Source organism: Lepidochelys olivacea (genome assembly GCF_965140295.1).
Source record: "Lepidochelys olivacea isolate rLepOli2 genome assembly, chromosome: 3".
In the NCBI taxonomy this organism is placed as follows: Eukaryota; Metazoa; Chordata; order Testudines; family Cheloniidae; genus Lepidochelys; species Lepidochelys olivacea.
The window spans coordinates 105,267,731-105,285,078 of NC_140413.1; the positions used below are offsets into that span (position 1 = coordinate 105,267,731).

The following is a 17,348-nucleotide window of genomic DNA, read 5'->3' on the forward strand; positions in this document are numbered from 1 at the left end:
TTGTATTGTGCTTTTATATTTCATAAGCATATTTAAACTTAAAATTAAAAAATGAAGTAAACGTCTCAGTATGACTGTAGTAAGGTCAGGAGTCATTTCCCTCTGCCACACACCCTTGCCAGTCACATCTAGAGAAGTGGCAACAGTAGAATGTCAAAATCGTTGGGGGCGGGGTGGGTGAAGGGAGTGTGTTCATTTTATGTTACTCTTGAAAATAAAAATTACTGTTGCATCTAGCTTTGCCCAGTTTTCTGGGAAGTACACTTTAGAGACTCATGCTGATAATTTTATGGCTATACTGTACTTTAAGAGGCAGCAATAGTTCCATGGAGCAGCACTTCTCCTGGCATTTTAGTATGTAACAGTGTATTAATAAAGGGGAGGGAAATATTTCATACACCATGCTCAAATGTCAACTCTATTATGCTATTGCACTTTACACACTCGCCGAGATTTGGCCTTTTCTATCTCCAACTTCTATGGTCCAATTAGAGTCTGAATCTATACACTTTACTCAAGGATCTCAGTTGTATCCACAGGAGATTTGATTGACTAAGGATTGCATGAACAGGCTTTTACTGACTCATCTTTATGATTATTAGAGCAGTGCTTGGAGACCCCAACCAAGATCAAGGTCCCTTTGTGCTAAAAGTTTACAATCTAAACAAAGGGATGGGGTGAGGGAAACAGAGGCATAAAGGAGGCAAGCGACTTGCCCAAGATCACACAACAGGCTAGTGGCAAAGTAGGAATAGAACCTAGGTCTCCACTGCACATTATACTGTCCTCATACTTCCATCATCTTCCCAGCTCATGCAGAGAGCAGTGGCAGAAGTAGATGGGTATATTCTCTTCAGAACACATACCGGCAAGTCCCAGTAGCCTTAATGTAAGTTATGCATATATAGCAAAAGGACACTTGGAACCTGGGGGACATTCTTCATCTGATTATAACAATTAGAGCTGGTCAAACAATGGCAGATTTATCTGTGAATAACTAGTTAATTTCTGAAAATCCCACATTTTGTAATATTCTTCACAAGTTACCTGACCAGCTCTCTCAGTGAGCAGGCAAATTAAACTGTGGGCCTACAGTATTTTTAGATCCATCTTTGAAACACACTGAGCTAAACCCAGACAAGTACCCCATTTTCAGAAGTATGGGGCATTCTGTTCTGAAGCACTTGGACAATATCTATATTTTATGCTTTAGGATGTATCCTAAACTGTCCACAGATTGCAAATCCCAGCCTAAATCTTAAAACTAAAGGGGCCTAATGGAGTCTGGAGTTGGGCACCCAATTGCCTTAACCCTCTCTGGAAATCCCAATCTAAAACGTTGTCCGTCTTCATCTCTCAGACTCACATTTCAACACATAGAGGTTCAGAGGCTTTTACAACTGGGAGCTGATCTCTCCCAGAAGTGATTCTTCAGACCTCCATTTCTCTTCTCTGGGCTCCATCCCACCTTCACCAGCCCACTTAGTTAGGCAAGTAATTGGCCTGTACCCATGACACCTAGCAGCAGCAACAGTAATGTTTTGTGGGGATATGACCCAAGTCATCAGCTCTACTCTCCAGAGCAACAGTGTTATTAGTTCTTTCAGTCACTCAGCATCTCTTGGTCCTAACCCCCTATAGAAGCACAGGTTTCAGAGTAGCAGCCGTGTTAGTCTGTATCTGCAAAAAGAACAGGAGTACTTGTGGCACCTTAGAGACTAACAAATTTATTTGAGCATAACCTGTCTCAACATGAGTCCCATTGATACTGAGGAGTGGGAAAGGGTTGGGGGCAGGGTTGCCAACCCTCCAGGATTGGCCTGAAGTCTCCAGGAATTAAAGATTATGTGATCAAATCTCCAGGAATACATCCAACCAAAATTAGCAACCCTAGATGGGGGTGGTTTATGGTAGCCCTTCTCAGTCCTGAAAATGAGCAAAAATAATAATACTTCAGGATAGCTCTTTCTACCACAGACCCTGTAACTAGATCTGTTATTTTAGCATAGCCTGTCTTGGCATGACTCCACAGAGCATTGGTAGTGATTCAGCCCCTGCCCCCTTTTTCCATCTGCTGCAGAAAAGACCATGTTCAAATACTAAAATATAGCAATGTAAACAAATGCTACATAATCACAGGTGGAGCGTGCGGCATTTCAAATGTCTGAAACTTTGCATCAGTAAAATAAAATCATGAAGTAGAGAGAATTAAACGGTGAGCAGGGTATTGTTCACTTCCATGCCATGCTGCCTCACTTTGAGAACTGGTAGTAATTACAACTCAGCTGTTTTACTGCTACTATAAATAGCCAATATTGTGGGAAGCATGTATTTTTATTCTGAGAAAAACATTAAGTCAACTGCTAGGAATTAAGAATATTAGATTTAGCTCTTAAGAACATCAGTTCTTTGGATTTCAAGGACAGAAAGCAAGAGCTCATGTGTCATTAAGTGTCAGAATTCCAGGAAAGCTTAAACTCAGATATAAATCACTTTATTGGCCAACTTTCTGGATAAGCTCTAGTGTCGGTAGTATGCCAAAGAAGGAATCACTGGAATTCAGCGTCTCCTAAGGTAAACAAAATACTACCAGAAAAGCGGCCCAGGAATTTAGATCAGCGCTGATTTTCTTCACTCTGATGTCCTTGTAAAGACTTGCACTGTGCAATCATAGAAAGCTATGCAAGGTATAGAGGAAATGTTGCACAGATGTTATATATCTTCTAAGCAAATTCAGCTTTACCACATGACTATACTGAGTTTCTGAAGATTTGCTCCTTTATGCCAAATTTCCCCAAGTAAAGTATATTCCAGTACTGCTTTTAAGCCACAGAGTTGACACCAAGTTTCCAGCCAAAATCTGTAAAAGCTACAAGACCACTGCTACTAGACCAACTCAGTTTTACTTTTCTAGCTGCTAGTGAACTCAACTTGCTTTATTCATTAGTTGCCATTATGGGAAATTCCTTCCCTGACCCTCACTCAGCATTGGTATGTCTGATTAGATTAGCTTGCACTGGAAGTATCATTATTTAATTAACATGTTAAACTCACTATTGCAGAATATTATTGAGCCATACAATCTACTCGGGTTAAAAGGAGGACTAGAGACCCAAGAACAAGAATAGTATTTGCAATTACATTAAAAGTTTCAAAAATAAGCAGCTGAAGCCAGGAAAAAATTCCAGAGCAATACACTCACAAGGTTACAATGAGATACTTGCATGGTGCAAAATACACATCAGTCACATTGTTTAGTCTGGGGACTTTTTTTAAAGTAAATGACGGTGTACAGATTGAATCCCCGCGCTCGTCACTGTATAATTTATCTCCACATTTTCCATCAATTTTTCTGCAACATTGGGTATAAAGAAGATGTCTAGATATTACATTTCCTATGTAAACAACATTACCATCCACCAAAAAAAGTTAATATAAGTTAAACGTAGTCAGAAAACCTTGCAAGGCAGAGAAGAAATAGAAACACAGGCATTTGCCTTACTGCATTAGGCCAGTGGTCCAGGTAGCCTGACTCTGAAAGCAGCCAGTACCAATTCTTTCAGAGGAAGGTACAAGAAACCCCATCTCTAAGTGTATGTGCAGTGTGCCCAGCCATATGATAGCATCGTCATCAGCCAGGTGAAGAGCCAGTAGCCCACTGTTGAAGTAAGTCAGCGGGCACTTGTCAAGAATATGTAACATAGTCTAAAGTGGACCACATCTACATTGCAGGTCATTAGAGAAACCCCATTTGAAGAAACCCCCATCATGGACCATAATGGGAAAACCTGTCCCTCAGGGAAGTTGCTTCCTAACCCCCTTCAGTTTGTTTTTGGCTTGTGCCCTGAAGCGTAAGGGCCTCTAAGATTTCTCATCATCTCAGTCCAAGGACAGTACATAGTACTTTTCTTTAGAGTATAAAGTATTTTTATAAAAGCATTTTTGAAAGACCTTCCTCCGCCCCAGTAATAACAAAACAGAATTGCTTTTAGCACATCTACCCAACTTATTTTGCTAATCAAGTAAACATTTAGCCCTACTCTGCAGTGATTTTAAAACACAAATATAGGGAATTGTCCCATCAATGTAAAGGAAACTGCATTAGGCAACGCACATTTCCTCACCTGGGCTACTAATAATGGGCCTGATTGTGCAAGCACTCTGCACTCAGAACTCACCTCAACTTTGAGGAACTTTCATGAATGGAGGGCATACAGGAGCAGGCCTGATACCTTAGATTATTGAATTTTATCTGTTTTTCTTTGTATGCTCTTTGTTTACATTTTGCTCTTCATTCGGCTAGACTGTGAGGCATTTGTTCTTATGCAGTGTGTGTAATAATAAGCGACTGTATGAAGAAAACACACAAACAATCCACAGCAAACAATCAATCCTAACTTTTAGTCTTCTAAAATAAATAGGAAAGCAAAACTAAATGAGTCATTTACATGAGCTTCTGCTAGATATACGCCGAGGCTAGTCTACTTGCTTATGGCCTGATTTTCAGACATGTGCTGAGCACTCATATATCCCATTAAAGTCAACAGGATCTCCAGGTGCTGAGATCTAGCCATTATAATATAATGCACAAATTATTTCATTTTCTACAAATTTCCTTTTTAGTTTAAAAAGGAACATTTGGAATACCTTATGCTGGTATACTGCATTTTTGGTTTATATATTGATATTTCTCCATCTTATTGTTTGTTGATTTTACTCCTATTTGTATATGCCTTCATCTTTTAATTCATGAAGTACTTCTGCACTGCTTGGCAATTAAGCTGCATGAAGAGAACTTGCTGTAACTCAACTACAGTAATGCAACACCGCTTTAATCTAGTTTGACTGTGGTTTTTCTTGACAAACTGAATCCATAATTTCAACTACTCACTCCCAGGTATTAGTTCAAATACACATCACAGTATGTCTGTGTTTTGCAGGAGGTCAGACTAGATTATAATAATGTCCCTTCTGACTTTAAAATCTGATGGGGGGGGGGAATATGAGGAAAATGGTAACCTCAATACTACTTACTGTTCCCAAATACTCATTTTACAGGCTGATTTGGCACTCATTACTCAGCTTCTGTTAAAATAAAAAGGAACTTAGCCTGAGTAGGGAGGAATGCTGAAGCAGACCAGTTAACTACTGCTTGAGTGCTCCAGGTATATGCAATTAAAACTCACTTGTTGGGTGTAGACAATGCTAGCGTCCCAGCACTTACCAACTTCAGCGGAATGCTAGGCAAAGATGGCAGAACAAGACTGAGTAAAAGGGCTATTGTACATGTAGTGCTGATGACTGGTGTTTACTTCTGACACTGGATGCTACTTAACATTCCTCCAGGTTCTCAAAGGGGGGGGTGATAAGCGAAAGTGCAGAAGTGAAACTACATCAGAGATCACTTAAAATTCAAACTATTCTAAAAGGCCGAGATAAAGCATTAAGAAAAAGAAACAGTGTTACCCTAAATAAAATCTCCTGCTTGAAATTACAGTTGATTTTTATGTAGCACATTATCTGTGAGGAGTATTACTCCCCAAAACGATTAGAGGCCTTATCTTCCAAATCTCTACTCAGACAATCAGGCAAAAATCCTCAAAGGTATTCAGTTATTAACTTTCATTGGGAGTTAGGAACCTAAATACCTTTGAGGATCTGGCTCTTAGTCCTTACTGACACAGGTGACTTCTTCCTTATTCACATAACTGGCCCGTTGACTCCAATAGGTTGTTTTCTGTGCAGTCCTCTCTGTCAGATTGCACCATTTTCATACGTTATATATTTTAAAGGGACTCTCTCAAAATTAAAAACCATGATGTAAGCAAGTTTCTTTACATATATTACATACAAGTTTCTTAACCTACATTATATAACCAAACTAAGGAAACACAACCTAGATGGAGCTACTATAAGGTGGGTGCATAAATGGTTGGAAAACACTTCCCTGGGAGCACTTATATCAGTGGTTCACAGTCAAGCTGGATGGGCATATCAAATGGGGTTCTGCAGGGATCAGTAGCGAGCCTGGTTCTGTTCAATATCTTCATCAATGATTTAGATAATGGCATAGAGAGTACACTCAAAGTTTGCAGACGATACCAAAGTGGGAGGGGATGCAAGTGCTTTGGATGATAGGATTAAAATTCAAAACTATCTGCACAAACTGGAGAAATGGTCTGAAGTAAACAGAGTGAAATTCAATAAGGACAAATGCAAAGTACTCCACTTAGGAAGGAACAATCAGTTGCACACATACAAAATGGAAAATGACTGCCTAGGAAGGAGTACTATGGAAAGGGATCTGGGGTCATAGTGGATCCCAAGCTAAATCTGAGTCACCAGTATAACACCGTTGCAAGAAAAGCAAACATCATTCTGGGATGTATCAGCAGAAGTATATAAGCAAGAAGTGAGAAGTAATTCTTCCCTCTACTCCACACTGATTAGGCTTCAACAGGAGTATTGTGTCCAGTTCTGGGAACCACATTTCAGGAAAGATGTGGACAAATTGGAGGAAGTCCAGAGAAGAGCAACAAAAATGATTAAAGGTCCAGAAAAAATGACCTCTGAGGGAAGATTGAAAATATTGGGTTTGTTTAGTCTGGAGAAGAGAAGACTGAGAGGGGACATGATAACAGTTTTCAAGTATATATAAAATTGTTACAAGGAGGAGGGAGAAAAATTGTTCTCCTTAACCTCTAAGGATAGGACAAGAAGCAATGGCCTTAAATTGCAGCAAGGGTGGTTTAGGTTGGACATTAGGAAAAATTTTCTAACTATCAGGGTGGTTAAGCACTGGAATAAATTGCCTAGGAAGGTTGTGGAATCTCCATCATTGGAGATTTTTAAGAGCAGGTTAGACAAACCCCTATCAGGGATGGTCTAGATAATACTTAGTCCTGCCATGAGTACAGGGGATTGGACTAGACGACCTCTCGAGGTCCCTTCCAGTCTTACAATTCTATGATTACAATAGCACCTTAGATTATGAAAAAGTGTGGGAGGGGGTGAATTGAAAACATCTTACTTGTCACTATGTGGGTATGCTCTTTGCCCCTTTCTCAGCTTGAACAATGAAAAAAATCAATTAAAACGGTTTCATTTTCAAATTCATAGTGGTGCAAGGTGTAGGTTTCAAGCACTACTATATTTTAGGCCAAATTGAAGTTGATAGTATCCCTTTAAATACAAAGAACACAGTCCCATACGAACATCACATAATTTTAAGTCTAATTCATTTTTGTCCTGAGTCCTCCTGCCTTTCATTCCCCTTATTTACATTGCTTCCTTCCATGTTTATTCCCTTCTTTCAGACAATGAAGATAGTCTGATTATGTTCTCATGCACACCAGCTCAATGCTGCTGTCACTAGGTTTAACACAGTGAAATGTTTAATTCTCCAAAATATATAATTTAAATTGGAAGCTGGAGAAAAATGAAGAAAACATTTGTATTTGTATAGGGCCAAATCCTAGCCCCACTGAAGTCAATAACAAAACTCCTGTTGACTTCAGTGAAATCAGGATTTGACCAACTAGAATTAATAAAAAATCTTTTACACTAAACCTAAATTTCATGCCTGAATTATTCAACAGCTTCCTTTTGTTACTTTTTCATTTTAATTCTGACAGAATTTTAGGCCTATTCAGTAATTGCAATGAATTAAGCTTCATTAATTGTTGACTAGTTAGATAATGTCAATGGTGTACAAGGCAAACACATTGCTACCCGTTATCGTTGCAAAGGTAATCTTTCAAGTCAAATAGTTGACATCTTCTCTTCCTGTCCCCAGACAGAATGCTCCTGTGCCCTTGCTGGTTTTGCCAAAGGGTAGCAGAGTGAAATTAATAAAGCCAGTCAGTTTCCTGGCTGCTATTCTATACCATGCAAAAGTCAATGAAATTGTCAATAATCATGTCAATTTCATGCTAATTGGAAAAGCTATAAGAGCAGCAAGCTGCAGCTGGAATTCTTCAGGAAGAAAGGAAGTCTCATAGTAATAGGGCTAGATAAGGTCAAGAAAGGTAAAGACACCTCCCTTGGCAGTAACCCAGAGGCCCTGAAGGAGGCATACAATGACAGAAATATTTCCTTCCCTTGGCAGAAGCTAGGAGATTTTCAGTGAGAAAAGTAAAAGCCCCAAGAGCCTTCCCAAAAGCTAGTGATTGTTGCAGCTTCAAATTATCAGACACCTTGCATCCCGAGGCTGATACATAAGATGGTGTACTCCAGAAAAGTTCAGACACATCATTCCATGGGGTTGGGAGGATGGGCATCTGAGCAGAGCATTACCTAGGGCCTCACTTATGGGGTTTCCCATTCCTATCTTTCATAACTATGTCTAGATAGCAGACACCTACTAACTGAATTAGTTAGCAAACCTAAGATTTTTTTTAAGCTATATTCTAAAAATAAATTAGGTGAGAGATGCATGCACTATGGACAATACAGTATTTGGCTTTTGCTGCCATACAGAGGCAGAATGACATGGTACATTTCACAGTACTTTGATTAATATAAAGTATGGCAATGAAAGAAAAGCAAGGTTTTTACATTTACACAGCTTTGTTCAAAAGCCATTGAAATAAGTAAGCAAAAAATGCATTACCTAAGTGTGCAATTATGCTATTATATGCCAGAGTTCCAACTGCCAGAACTAAAGGAGCTCACTTTCAAGTCTGATCTCCCATCACAAGAGTTTCTATCCTGAAATTCTGATGCCAAACCTAATACAATCTGAATTTGAAAACCTGATGCAGGCACATGAGGCTGAAGGGAAAGTGAATTTATCATTCTATAATCATAAATACGGGAATCTATTGATAGTCCTACAAGGGAATATGCTGAGAAACTGAGTGGCAGCTCCAAGGTTTTACCCACTCCAGTGTAGCAGGGTGTTTTGGTCTCCACATAGACTATGGCACTACAGGTTTTGGGACCTTTTTGCCTCCCAGCTGCCATTTGACACCACAACTCCTCTGGCAGCCAACTGCCACGGTCTCGGAGCTCCCATCAAGACCAGGTTCCACAGGATGGAGTGGAGGCCACACGAGTTACTGCAGGCCCTGCCTCAACCCACCAAAACCTGTGTGGCGGGGCTTGCAAAGAACCGATGTATGTGCATGTGCATATATGTGTAAGGAGCATGCAGTGGAAGTGGCACACCATCCAGCCAGGATATGCAGGTATCATCTTACCTCTACTTGCAGAAGCAGAGGGGATTACTGATACCTGCTGTTACTGCATTGGTTAAAAAAAAAAAAAAAAAAAAACCAGAAGAAGAAAAAAAAAGTTATTGTAAACGTTTTAGCTAATGTGTTCCAAACACATACAGACGTTGTCAAAACTTAGTTCCAAATTCTCTCGCAGTCAGACTGCTCCCTCCTTTTGTAAAATAAGAGGAAAAGAATATTTAATATGATCATTCTGGTTCTATAAAGTCTTTAGGACTCTGATAGCCATTGCTATTCCCCCCTTATTTACCTTACCTATTTGACCACAAGAAGCTCTTGATGGCCTTGTATATGCAAATCTTTTTTGCCAGTGGAGCCGGACTGACTGTAGCAGATAGTTTACTGTACACATTGCCAGCAAGTCAAATAGTTTCAAATTTGCTACTGTGACTATATGTAAATCATGGTAGAGCACAGAGTTCACAGACTTTCTTGGCAACTGTTTTACTCTACATACGTAGTTCTGTTTAATCCCATCTGTCATGAATATTTTATGCAATTGATAAATAATGTATACACTTCCAAGCATACAAATATAAAGACTATCCCAAATTTTGGGTCAACACAAAGGAATTGTTGAAATATTCACACTGGACCTAATTTTCAAAAGTTCTGAGCTCCAGCTTTAGAAAATGGGAACTGCAAGAGCTCACATCTTTGAAAATCAGGCCCAGTATGATCTGGTACAGTAGCGGGGAAAACAGTCAGAACACACTATATGGACATTTTAAATTGGTGGTTCCCAAAATGTGCTCTGTAAACAACCAGTGCTGCAAAGAGCACTACTTGGTGGTTTGTGGAGAGTTTAATATTATTAGTTCCTCCTTCTTTTCCCCCAAATCACATTAAAGGAAACTATTGTATTTTAGCTAATTTTTTTTCCATGTAAACAATGTAGTTGCCTGTGGGATATTATTTAAGCACCAATGGAAGAGATGGTGGTCCAAGAGATAATCTCTCTGTCAAGACATGGAACAAACCACAAACGTGTCCAGGAATCTGTTTTAAACTACACTGCCACATGATAGCTCAAAAAAAGAATAAAAACACCAAGAAAGAAAAGCTTTGTAAAATTTAAAAAACTACTTAAGGCCCTGATCATATAGTTACATCAAGTGGACCCTTATTCCCATCCAGAGCCCTATTGACTTCACCCCAGCGGAGTATGCAAAACTCAGGCAGGCTCTCACCTAATACAGAATCAATTACTAAAGGAGAAAATTGGGGGTCACTGACTGAAAGGAGAGGAGCCACTAACCAGCTAATGTGGCAGAGTGAGACAGTGACACACTTTCCACTCCAGTGTCCCAACGACCAGGAAGTGTGAGAAAGGTATTTCCTCAAACTGTCAAGAATCACAGAAAACATCTGATAGGAAAAACTGGGCCTGATCCTGTGAGGAAGGGGAAGAGATGGCATTGTGCTACATAGCAACCTGCTACCAGATCAGCAGTGGCCAGGGATGAGGGATGGTCCAGGAAATAGAACCTCAAACACAGTGTGTAACCCCAATCTGAAGGGGCTGCATCTACCTCTATCAATCACATGTGGGGAGTCTGTCTTTTGCCTACTCTGTGGTAAGGTTTGTATAGCAGGTCATCCCAATCAAATGCCATTGAAGTGAGTTGACTCCACTGAAGAAAACGTGAAATGAGTGCTAGAGGTAGTAAGTGACACATTACACCAGTTGGATCAAACTTATGTCCGATATGGACCGCACGTGGTGTGTTAGCTAATAACTCCGGTCAGACCCAGCGCAGGGGTGACACAGCCCCTCGCTGGTCTGGATTGCACCCCACAACGTCACACCCAGGAAAACAGGGAATCAGGTAGGTGACAAAAACACCCCACCACTGCCTAGCTCTTTGAAAGAGCGGTGGCTCCCCTGAGGAGCTGTACGCTGTGGCTGGGCTCCCACAGGAGGCAGAGAACTAGGGCCACGCTCTGGCTGAGGGGCGAGAGCTGCGGCTCCCCGAGCGGGCTGCTGCCCAGGGGAACAACAGAGAGAGAAGGGGGAAGCGAGCGAGCGAGGCAGGGGCAGGAAGAAGAGCGAGAGGCGATGGGGCAGAGGCCGGCGCTGCCGCCGCTCACCTGCGTTGTAGAAGCGGTCCAGCACCGTGGTCTCCCCGAAGTCCAGCTTGGCGAAGTGCAAGGTCTCCAGGGAGGCCCCGACCGCCTCGCACGCCTCCCGCAGGCTCTGCAGGGCCCCGCTCTCCGCCGCCACCAGGAGCCCTTGGCTCTCCTCGTTGATCACGTAGGTCACCGTGGTCCTCCTGGTGCCGCCGCCCTTAGCCCGGGCTCCAGTCCCCGCCGCGGGGCAGGCAGCGCTGCTGTCCTCGTTCCAGTAGGTGCCGGCTGGCGGCGAGGCCGGGGCGGGGAGGAGGCTCCGGGCGCCCCCGTCGGCCCCCGGCGCTCTCCGGCTGACCCCGCCGAGCCCTTCCTGGTGCAGGCAGCCGCCGCTCGGCGGGCTGGGCACCGAGAAGCTGATCCCCTCGCTGCTGTCGCTCATCCCTGCGGAGCCCCGCGCCGCGTCCCCGGCTCTGCTGGTGCCGCTCGCCGGAGCTAAGCAGATGCCATGCTTCGCCGCCCGCCGGGCTCGCCCTGCCCCTCGCCGCCAGAGGCTCCTGCAGCCCGCCGCTGGGCGGGGAAAGCAGAGACGGTCCCCGCTTAGCAGCTGCCGAGGTCTCGCTGAGCGGGGAGGGCAGCGCAGTCCCGCCCGGTGCCTGCCAAGGGCACCATTGCGCGCCCCTTCCCCCGCGCGCTGGGCTGGGCTGGCTTCACCTGCAGGGAAGCGACCACCTGGCGAGCGGCTCTGCTGGCAGCCGGGCACGGGGCACAGCCTCTCCCCGCAGTCACTGCACTTCGTCGCCCACTCCTCCCCGGGCAGACGCTCCTCCTTCGCCTCGCACCGCCGGCGCGGCTCCCTCCGGCGGACTGGCTGCCCTGCCGCTGGGCCGGGCGCTCCGATCAGCTCGTCCTGCAGCGGCAGCGCACAAGCCACTTCTGGTATCGCTGCTTGAGCCAGCTATGGCTGGAACCGTAAAGCCAGCAGCAACCGCACCGGAGCCAGCCCAGAGCTGCCCGGCTCCTCCCTTATTCCCTCCCCTTGCCCAGGACTATAAAGAGCCGCATTCCTGCGCTGAGCGCTCAGAGCCGCGCCAAACTTTAGGCAGGGTTCGCTGCGTAACGTCGCAGGCTCCTTCTTGGGCTCGTACCAGCGCTCGATTCGCTTTCTTCTCTGCACAGCGCCCTCTGCTGCTCCATGCTGTGCTTGGTCGTTTGGCGGTGTCGGTGGGCAGTGCTCCTCAACAGATCTTGGCTGGGCTGCCTTTGAGGTTTTTTTTTTTTTAATACTTTCAGTGGATACTAGCTATGTGTATTTTATATGTATCAATGTAAGTTGTAGGTGTCAGCCAATAATTATTCAACAATAGTATATGGTGAAATTCAAAAAGTAAAAGGTTGTAACTCGGGACCTACCAACTTCACAGCCAAGAAAAACGCATCACAGACTGTGAAAGCTGGTCTGCCTCTGTGAAATTTGATCTTTTGTGTGCTTTTACCCTATACTGTACAGATTTCATGGTGGAGACCAGCATTTCTCAAACTGGGGGTCCTGACTCAAAAGGGAGTTGCAGGTGGATCGCAAGGTTATTTGAGAGGGGGTTGTGGTATTGCCACCCTTACTTCTGTGCTACCGTCAGAGCTGGGCTGCTGGAGAGTGGCAACTATTGACCAGACACCAAGCTCCAAAGGCAGTGCCCTGCCACCAGCAGCACAGATGTAACAGTGGTTATACCATACCATGCCGCCCTTACTGCTGCCGTCAGAGCTGGGCGGCCGTAAAATGGCAGCTGCTGACTGAGCTCTACAGCAGCACAGAAGTAGAGGTGGCAATACCGTACCACGCCATCCTTACGTCTGCGCTGCTGCTGGCTCTGCCTTCAGAACTGGTCTCCCTGCCAGCAGCCGCCGTTCTCCAGCTGCCCAACTCTAAAGGTAGCGCCCCTGCCAGCAGCAGCGCAGAAGTAAGGATAGCAGTACCGCGACCACCACCACCACCTTCCCCTGCCACACACACAATAACCTTGCGACTACCCCCCCCAGAACTCCTTTTTGGGTCAGGATCCCTATAATTACAAACACCTTGAAATTTCAGATTTAAAGAGCTGAAATCATGACATTTACAATTTTTAAAATCCTATGACCATGAAATTGACCAAAGTAGATGTGAATTTGGTAGGACTGTTGCCGGCACCCAGTCCCAGAGGCGAGCAAGAGCTGCGGGGGGGGAGGGTTGGCTACCCGGTGTGCTTCACCCAATGATCACAACGGGGTGGAGAAGCAGAAAAGTTTATTTGAAGCTTCAAAGAAGGTACAGGGAGATTAGAATCTCAAATCCTGCACACAGAGCAGGAAGTTACACAGGCTTTTATACATCCTTTCTTCAACATACTTATCCAATAGCAAGCTGCCCTAAGTATCCATCTAGCCAGCCAATCCAGTTACCAGCTAGTTCCCTTGTTCTCTGTACCAGCTGTTAAATCATACATAAAGCTGCTTTATTCAGCATTGTTCAACCATATCTGCCCTGTTTGGCCTTGTTTAGTTTCAGGCAGTCTGACTCTGCAACATATTGTTGCAGATCCTCAGCATAACTGCTGTGAGTGCCTCCAGGCTGGGGGGGCCAAGGACACTTGGGCCTAGTGCGATGGGGCTTCATCGATACTCGTGGTCTTCCATCCCCTCGAGTTACCTAGTGGCCGTGCCCCAGTGTCCCCAACAACTCTCTCCTTTGAGAACACTCAACAGCCTTGGCTCTGAGTTTTCTCACTTGGGCTACTTATTTCTTTACAATAGGACTTTGCATAAGCACTTTGTGATAGCCCTGAAGAGAATGACTTATTAACTTTTGCAAAAGAGCCCTGACACATGACACTGCACAGCATAATACCATTAATACAAGCAATACAGGAAAGAGAAGTTTCAATAATAGCCTAAATAAACCACCAAGCCAAAACGACAAACCCCAGCCTGAAAACAAGGTTTGCAACCAGTCGCTGTCTGGGGCAGTATAGGCAACCTGTGCTCCGGATCGGGCATGGGCCTCAGCCTGTACCACCTTTTCATAGATCTCATAATTGCTATCATTTACATATACACAACATCGGGGCCCGATGAGGGCACAAACCCCTCCCTGGGATGCCAAGAGATAGTCCAAAGCCAGCCTGTTTTGGAGGGAAAAGGTCCTGAGCTTCTGTACCTCTTTATTTAATGTTTTTACTGCTGACCCTAAATCACTAACCGAGTCCTCTAACTCTAAGGCCACTTTCTCAAGTACCATTTGCAGCCTTACAGTATAGCGGCCTATGCATGCCATGGCTGGCCCGGTAAACAGTGGCGCTATTCCCAGTACAGAGCACCCTACAAGCTTCTAGGTTGTGAGGGAATTCTTTATATTGCCCTCCAATGCCATAGTCAGTCGCCGCAGGGACTTTTCTCATGACTCAACAGAGGTATCTCAGGCATTTCTAATCTTCCCGTTGGGCAGTGTGGCAGTTATCGACAAATGAGGAACTCCATGAGATATAAAACAGCTACCTGTCCAGTTGGCTAGCAGCACCTTGTAAGCCTTTCGGCCACATACAAAATAGTGACCCTGTAGGGCCCAGTAAGGACTGTTTCTTAAGGGGATTCCTGGGATATTTAAAGCTGCTTTGGCTGCTTTTTCAAACAATTCATATGCTCCTAAGGGGGCATCCCATCCTCCTGATTGGGTACAAGTGGGAGCGTTTCTAATTGTGCCATTTAAATTACACTCGCCATAGGGACCACTACAAACCCACCATTGGCTTGCTACATTGGAGATATTAACTGGACGCCAAGTTATATTTCCAAACCTTTCTTTTGTGGTAAGATTATTTGTAAGAGTTTTCCTAAAAGGGGAGGAACCATTACACCCACACTGCTGGCCTCCCCTTTTGGTCTTTATCCAATACCCATCAGCCCACTGTCTAATAACACAGGAGCTTTTTCCCACAGGACGCCCATAGTGATCAGATTGGTTTTGGGTAAAACATAATACTCCCTTAGTGAGTACTGCAACTGAATACTCCTGGTCCTGATAGGTGGCTTGCTGTAAAGAGGTCTTGTTCCAGAACGGTGAGTCCGTTCTTTCCTGCTCTTTGGTGGCGGCTAATTCTGCTAGGGTCAGGGGCAGCATGTCAAGGGGCATTCCCATTTTGGGGGACAGTGGAGTTGGGGCACATGCCCAGCAATCAGTCTGGTTTGTTAAAGTAGCAACGTGGTGCGCAAGCGAAACAAAGGAGTTATGCTCCCGATATGCACAGTTTGGAAATACCAATACAGAGAACAACAATGTTACCCAATTATTTATCACCGGAGTCTTCCCAACCCAGGGTTTTTAGTACCTGGGTGGGCCCATTTTAGCATTAAGGTGCCCGCTATTTGTGTCTTTTAAACAGTAGCTTTAGCCCGAGATCGTCACTAGATGAGGAGTCAGCAGGTTGGACGGTCCACTGTTCTGCTGACGAGGGAGCGGGTACTGCCTTCAGATGAGAGTGATGGATCCAGTTCTTGTGTCCCTCGATCTTTGCCGCTGTATGGGAGATCAGCAGGACGGTATAGGGTCCTTTCCACTTTTCCTGGAGAGGCTCCTCTTTCCAGGTACGAACAAGCACGGAGTCACCGGGCTGTAAGGAGTGGACGGGAGAGTCCAAGGGGAGAGGCTGGGAATCCTTGGTATACCTGTGAAGAGACAAGAGAACAGCAGACAGGGAATACATATACTGTGACAAAAAACCATTACCCAACTCCCATTCCCCTGACAGAACTGGGGTGCCATTCATAGGCCATGCCCTTCCAAACATAATTTCAAAGGGACTAAGCCCTAATCTACCCTTTGGGAGAACACGGATACGGAGTAGGACGAGGGGCAAAGCATCAGGCCATCACAGTGAGGCTTCTTGGCACACTTTTGAGAGATGCCATTTAAGGGTCTGATTGGTACACAACACTACACCACTGGCTTGCGATCTCCAGGGCGTATGGAGTTTCCAGGGGATTTGTAAGGCATTTGAGATGCTTTGGATGATTTTTGACGTGAAGTGTGTCCCGTTGTCAGATTCCATCCACAGGGGGAGTCCAAAGCGAGGAATGATCTCCTTAACAAACTTAAGGGCCACTGTTCTGGCAGTGCAATTACGGCATGGGAAGGCTTCTGGCCATCCGCTGAACCGATCCACTAAGACGAGGAGATATTTGAACCCTTGGGTCCGGGGAAACTCAGTAAAGTCTATTTGCCACACTCGTCCGGGGCCCGGAGTGGGTTCTAGGGCAACTGATGGCACAGGATGTCCCGGTCGGGGGTTATTCTTTTGGCAGACTAAGCAGTCCGCTTGTACCTGGGCAGCCAGGGGTCAGAGTCCGGAAGTGATAAAGTATTTTCCCATTAGCTGGATAAGTGCTTCCCTGCCAGCATGAGTGGTTTGATGTAGATTCTGCAGCACCGGCCAGATCAGGCCCTTTGGTAAGAGGACCTTCCCTTCCGGGGAATGGAGCCATCCCTCCTTTTCCCGGAGACCGAGTTTGTCAGTTAGCTGTCTCTCCTCCCCAGAGTACTGAGCGTTGGAAGCTCCCCTACTGATGGGATAAGGACATGCATATGGGCGTTCTCAGTCGGAGGGGATGGCAGGGTGGCAGCATGCTTAGCCTCTCTATCTGCCTGGGCGTTACCTCTGGCCACATCTTGATCTTCCCTTTGATGGGCTTTACAGTGTATCACCGCCACTTCCAAGGGAAGTTGTACGGCATCTAGGAGCCGGAGGATTTGGGGCCCGTACTTGACTGGGGAGCCTTGGGCTATCAGCATTCCCCTTTGCTTCCATAGGCCAGCATGAGCATGCAGCACACCAAAAGCATACTTTGAATCAGTAAAAATGTTGACCCGCTTTCCTTTTGACAGTTCAAGTGCACGGGTCAGGGCTATTAGTTCGGCAAGCTGGGCAGAGGTCCCAGCAGGAAACCTTTAGCTTCCACAGTGTCATGGAGCGTCACAACAGCATAACCCGCCCTCCTTTGCCCATCTATTAC

The 17,348-nt window shown here is 45.0% G+C and overlaps 1 protein-coding gene across 1 annotated transcript in view; it reads right to left on the bottom strand.

Annotated features, from left to right (window-relative positions):
* Positions 1–12,554, bottom strand: part of MAP3K5 (mitogen-activated protein kinase kinase kinase 5) — a 156,533-nt gene extending 143,979 nt beyond the window's left edge. Inside the window, exon 1 of the mRNA XM_084623488.1 lies at positions 11,328–12,554. Coding sequence (XP_084479614.1) covers positions 11,328–11,745 — 418 coding nt within the window. The 5' untranslated portion in view covers positions 11,746–12,554. The remainder of the gene's footprint in view (positions 1–11,327) is intronic.
* Positions 12,555–17,348: the final 4,794 nt, after the last annotated feature.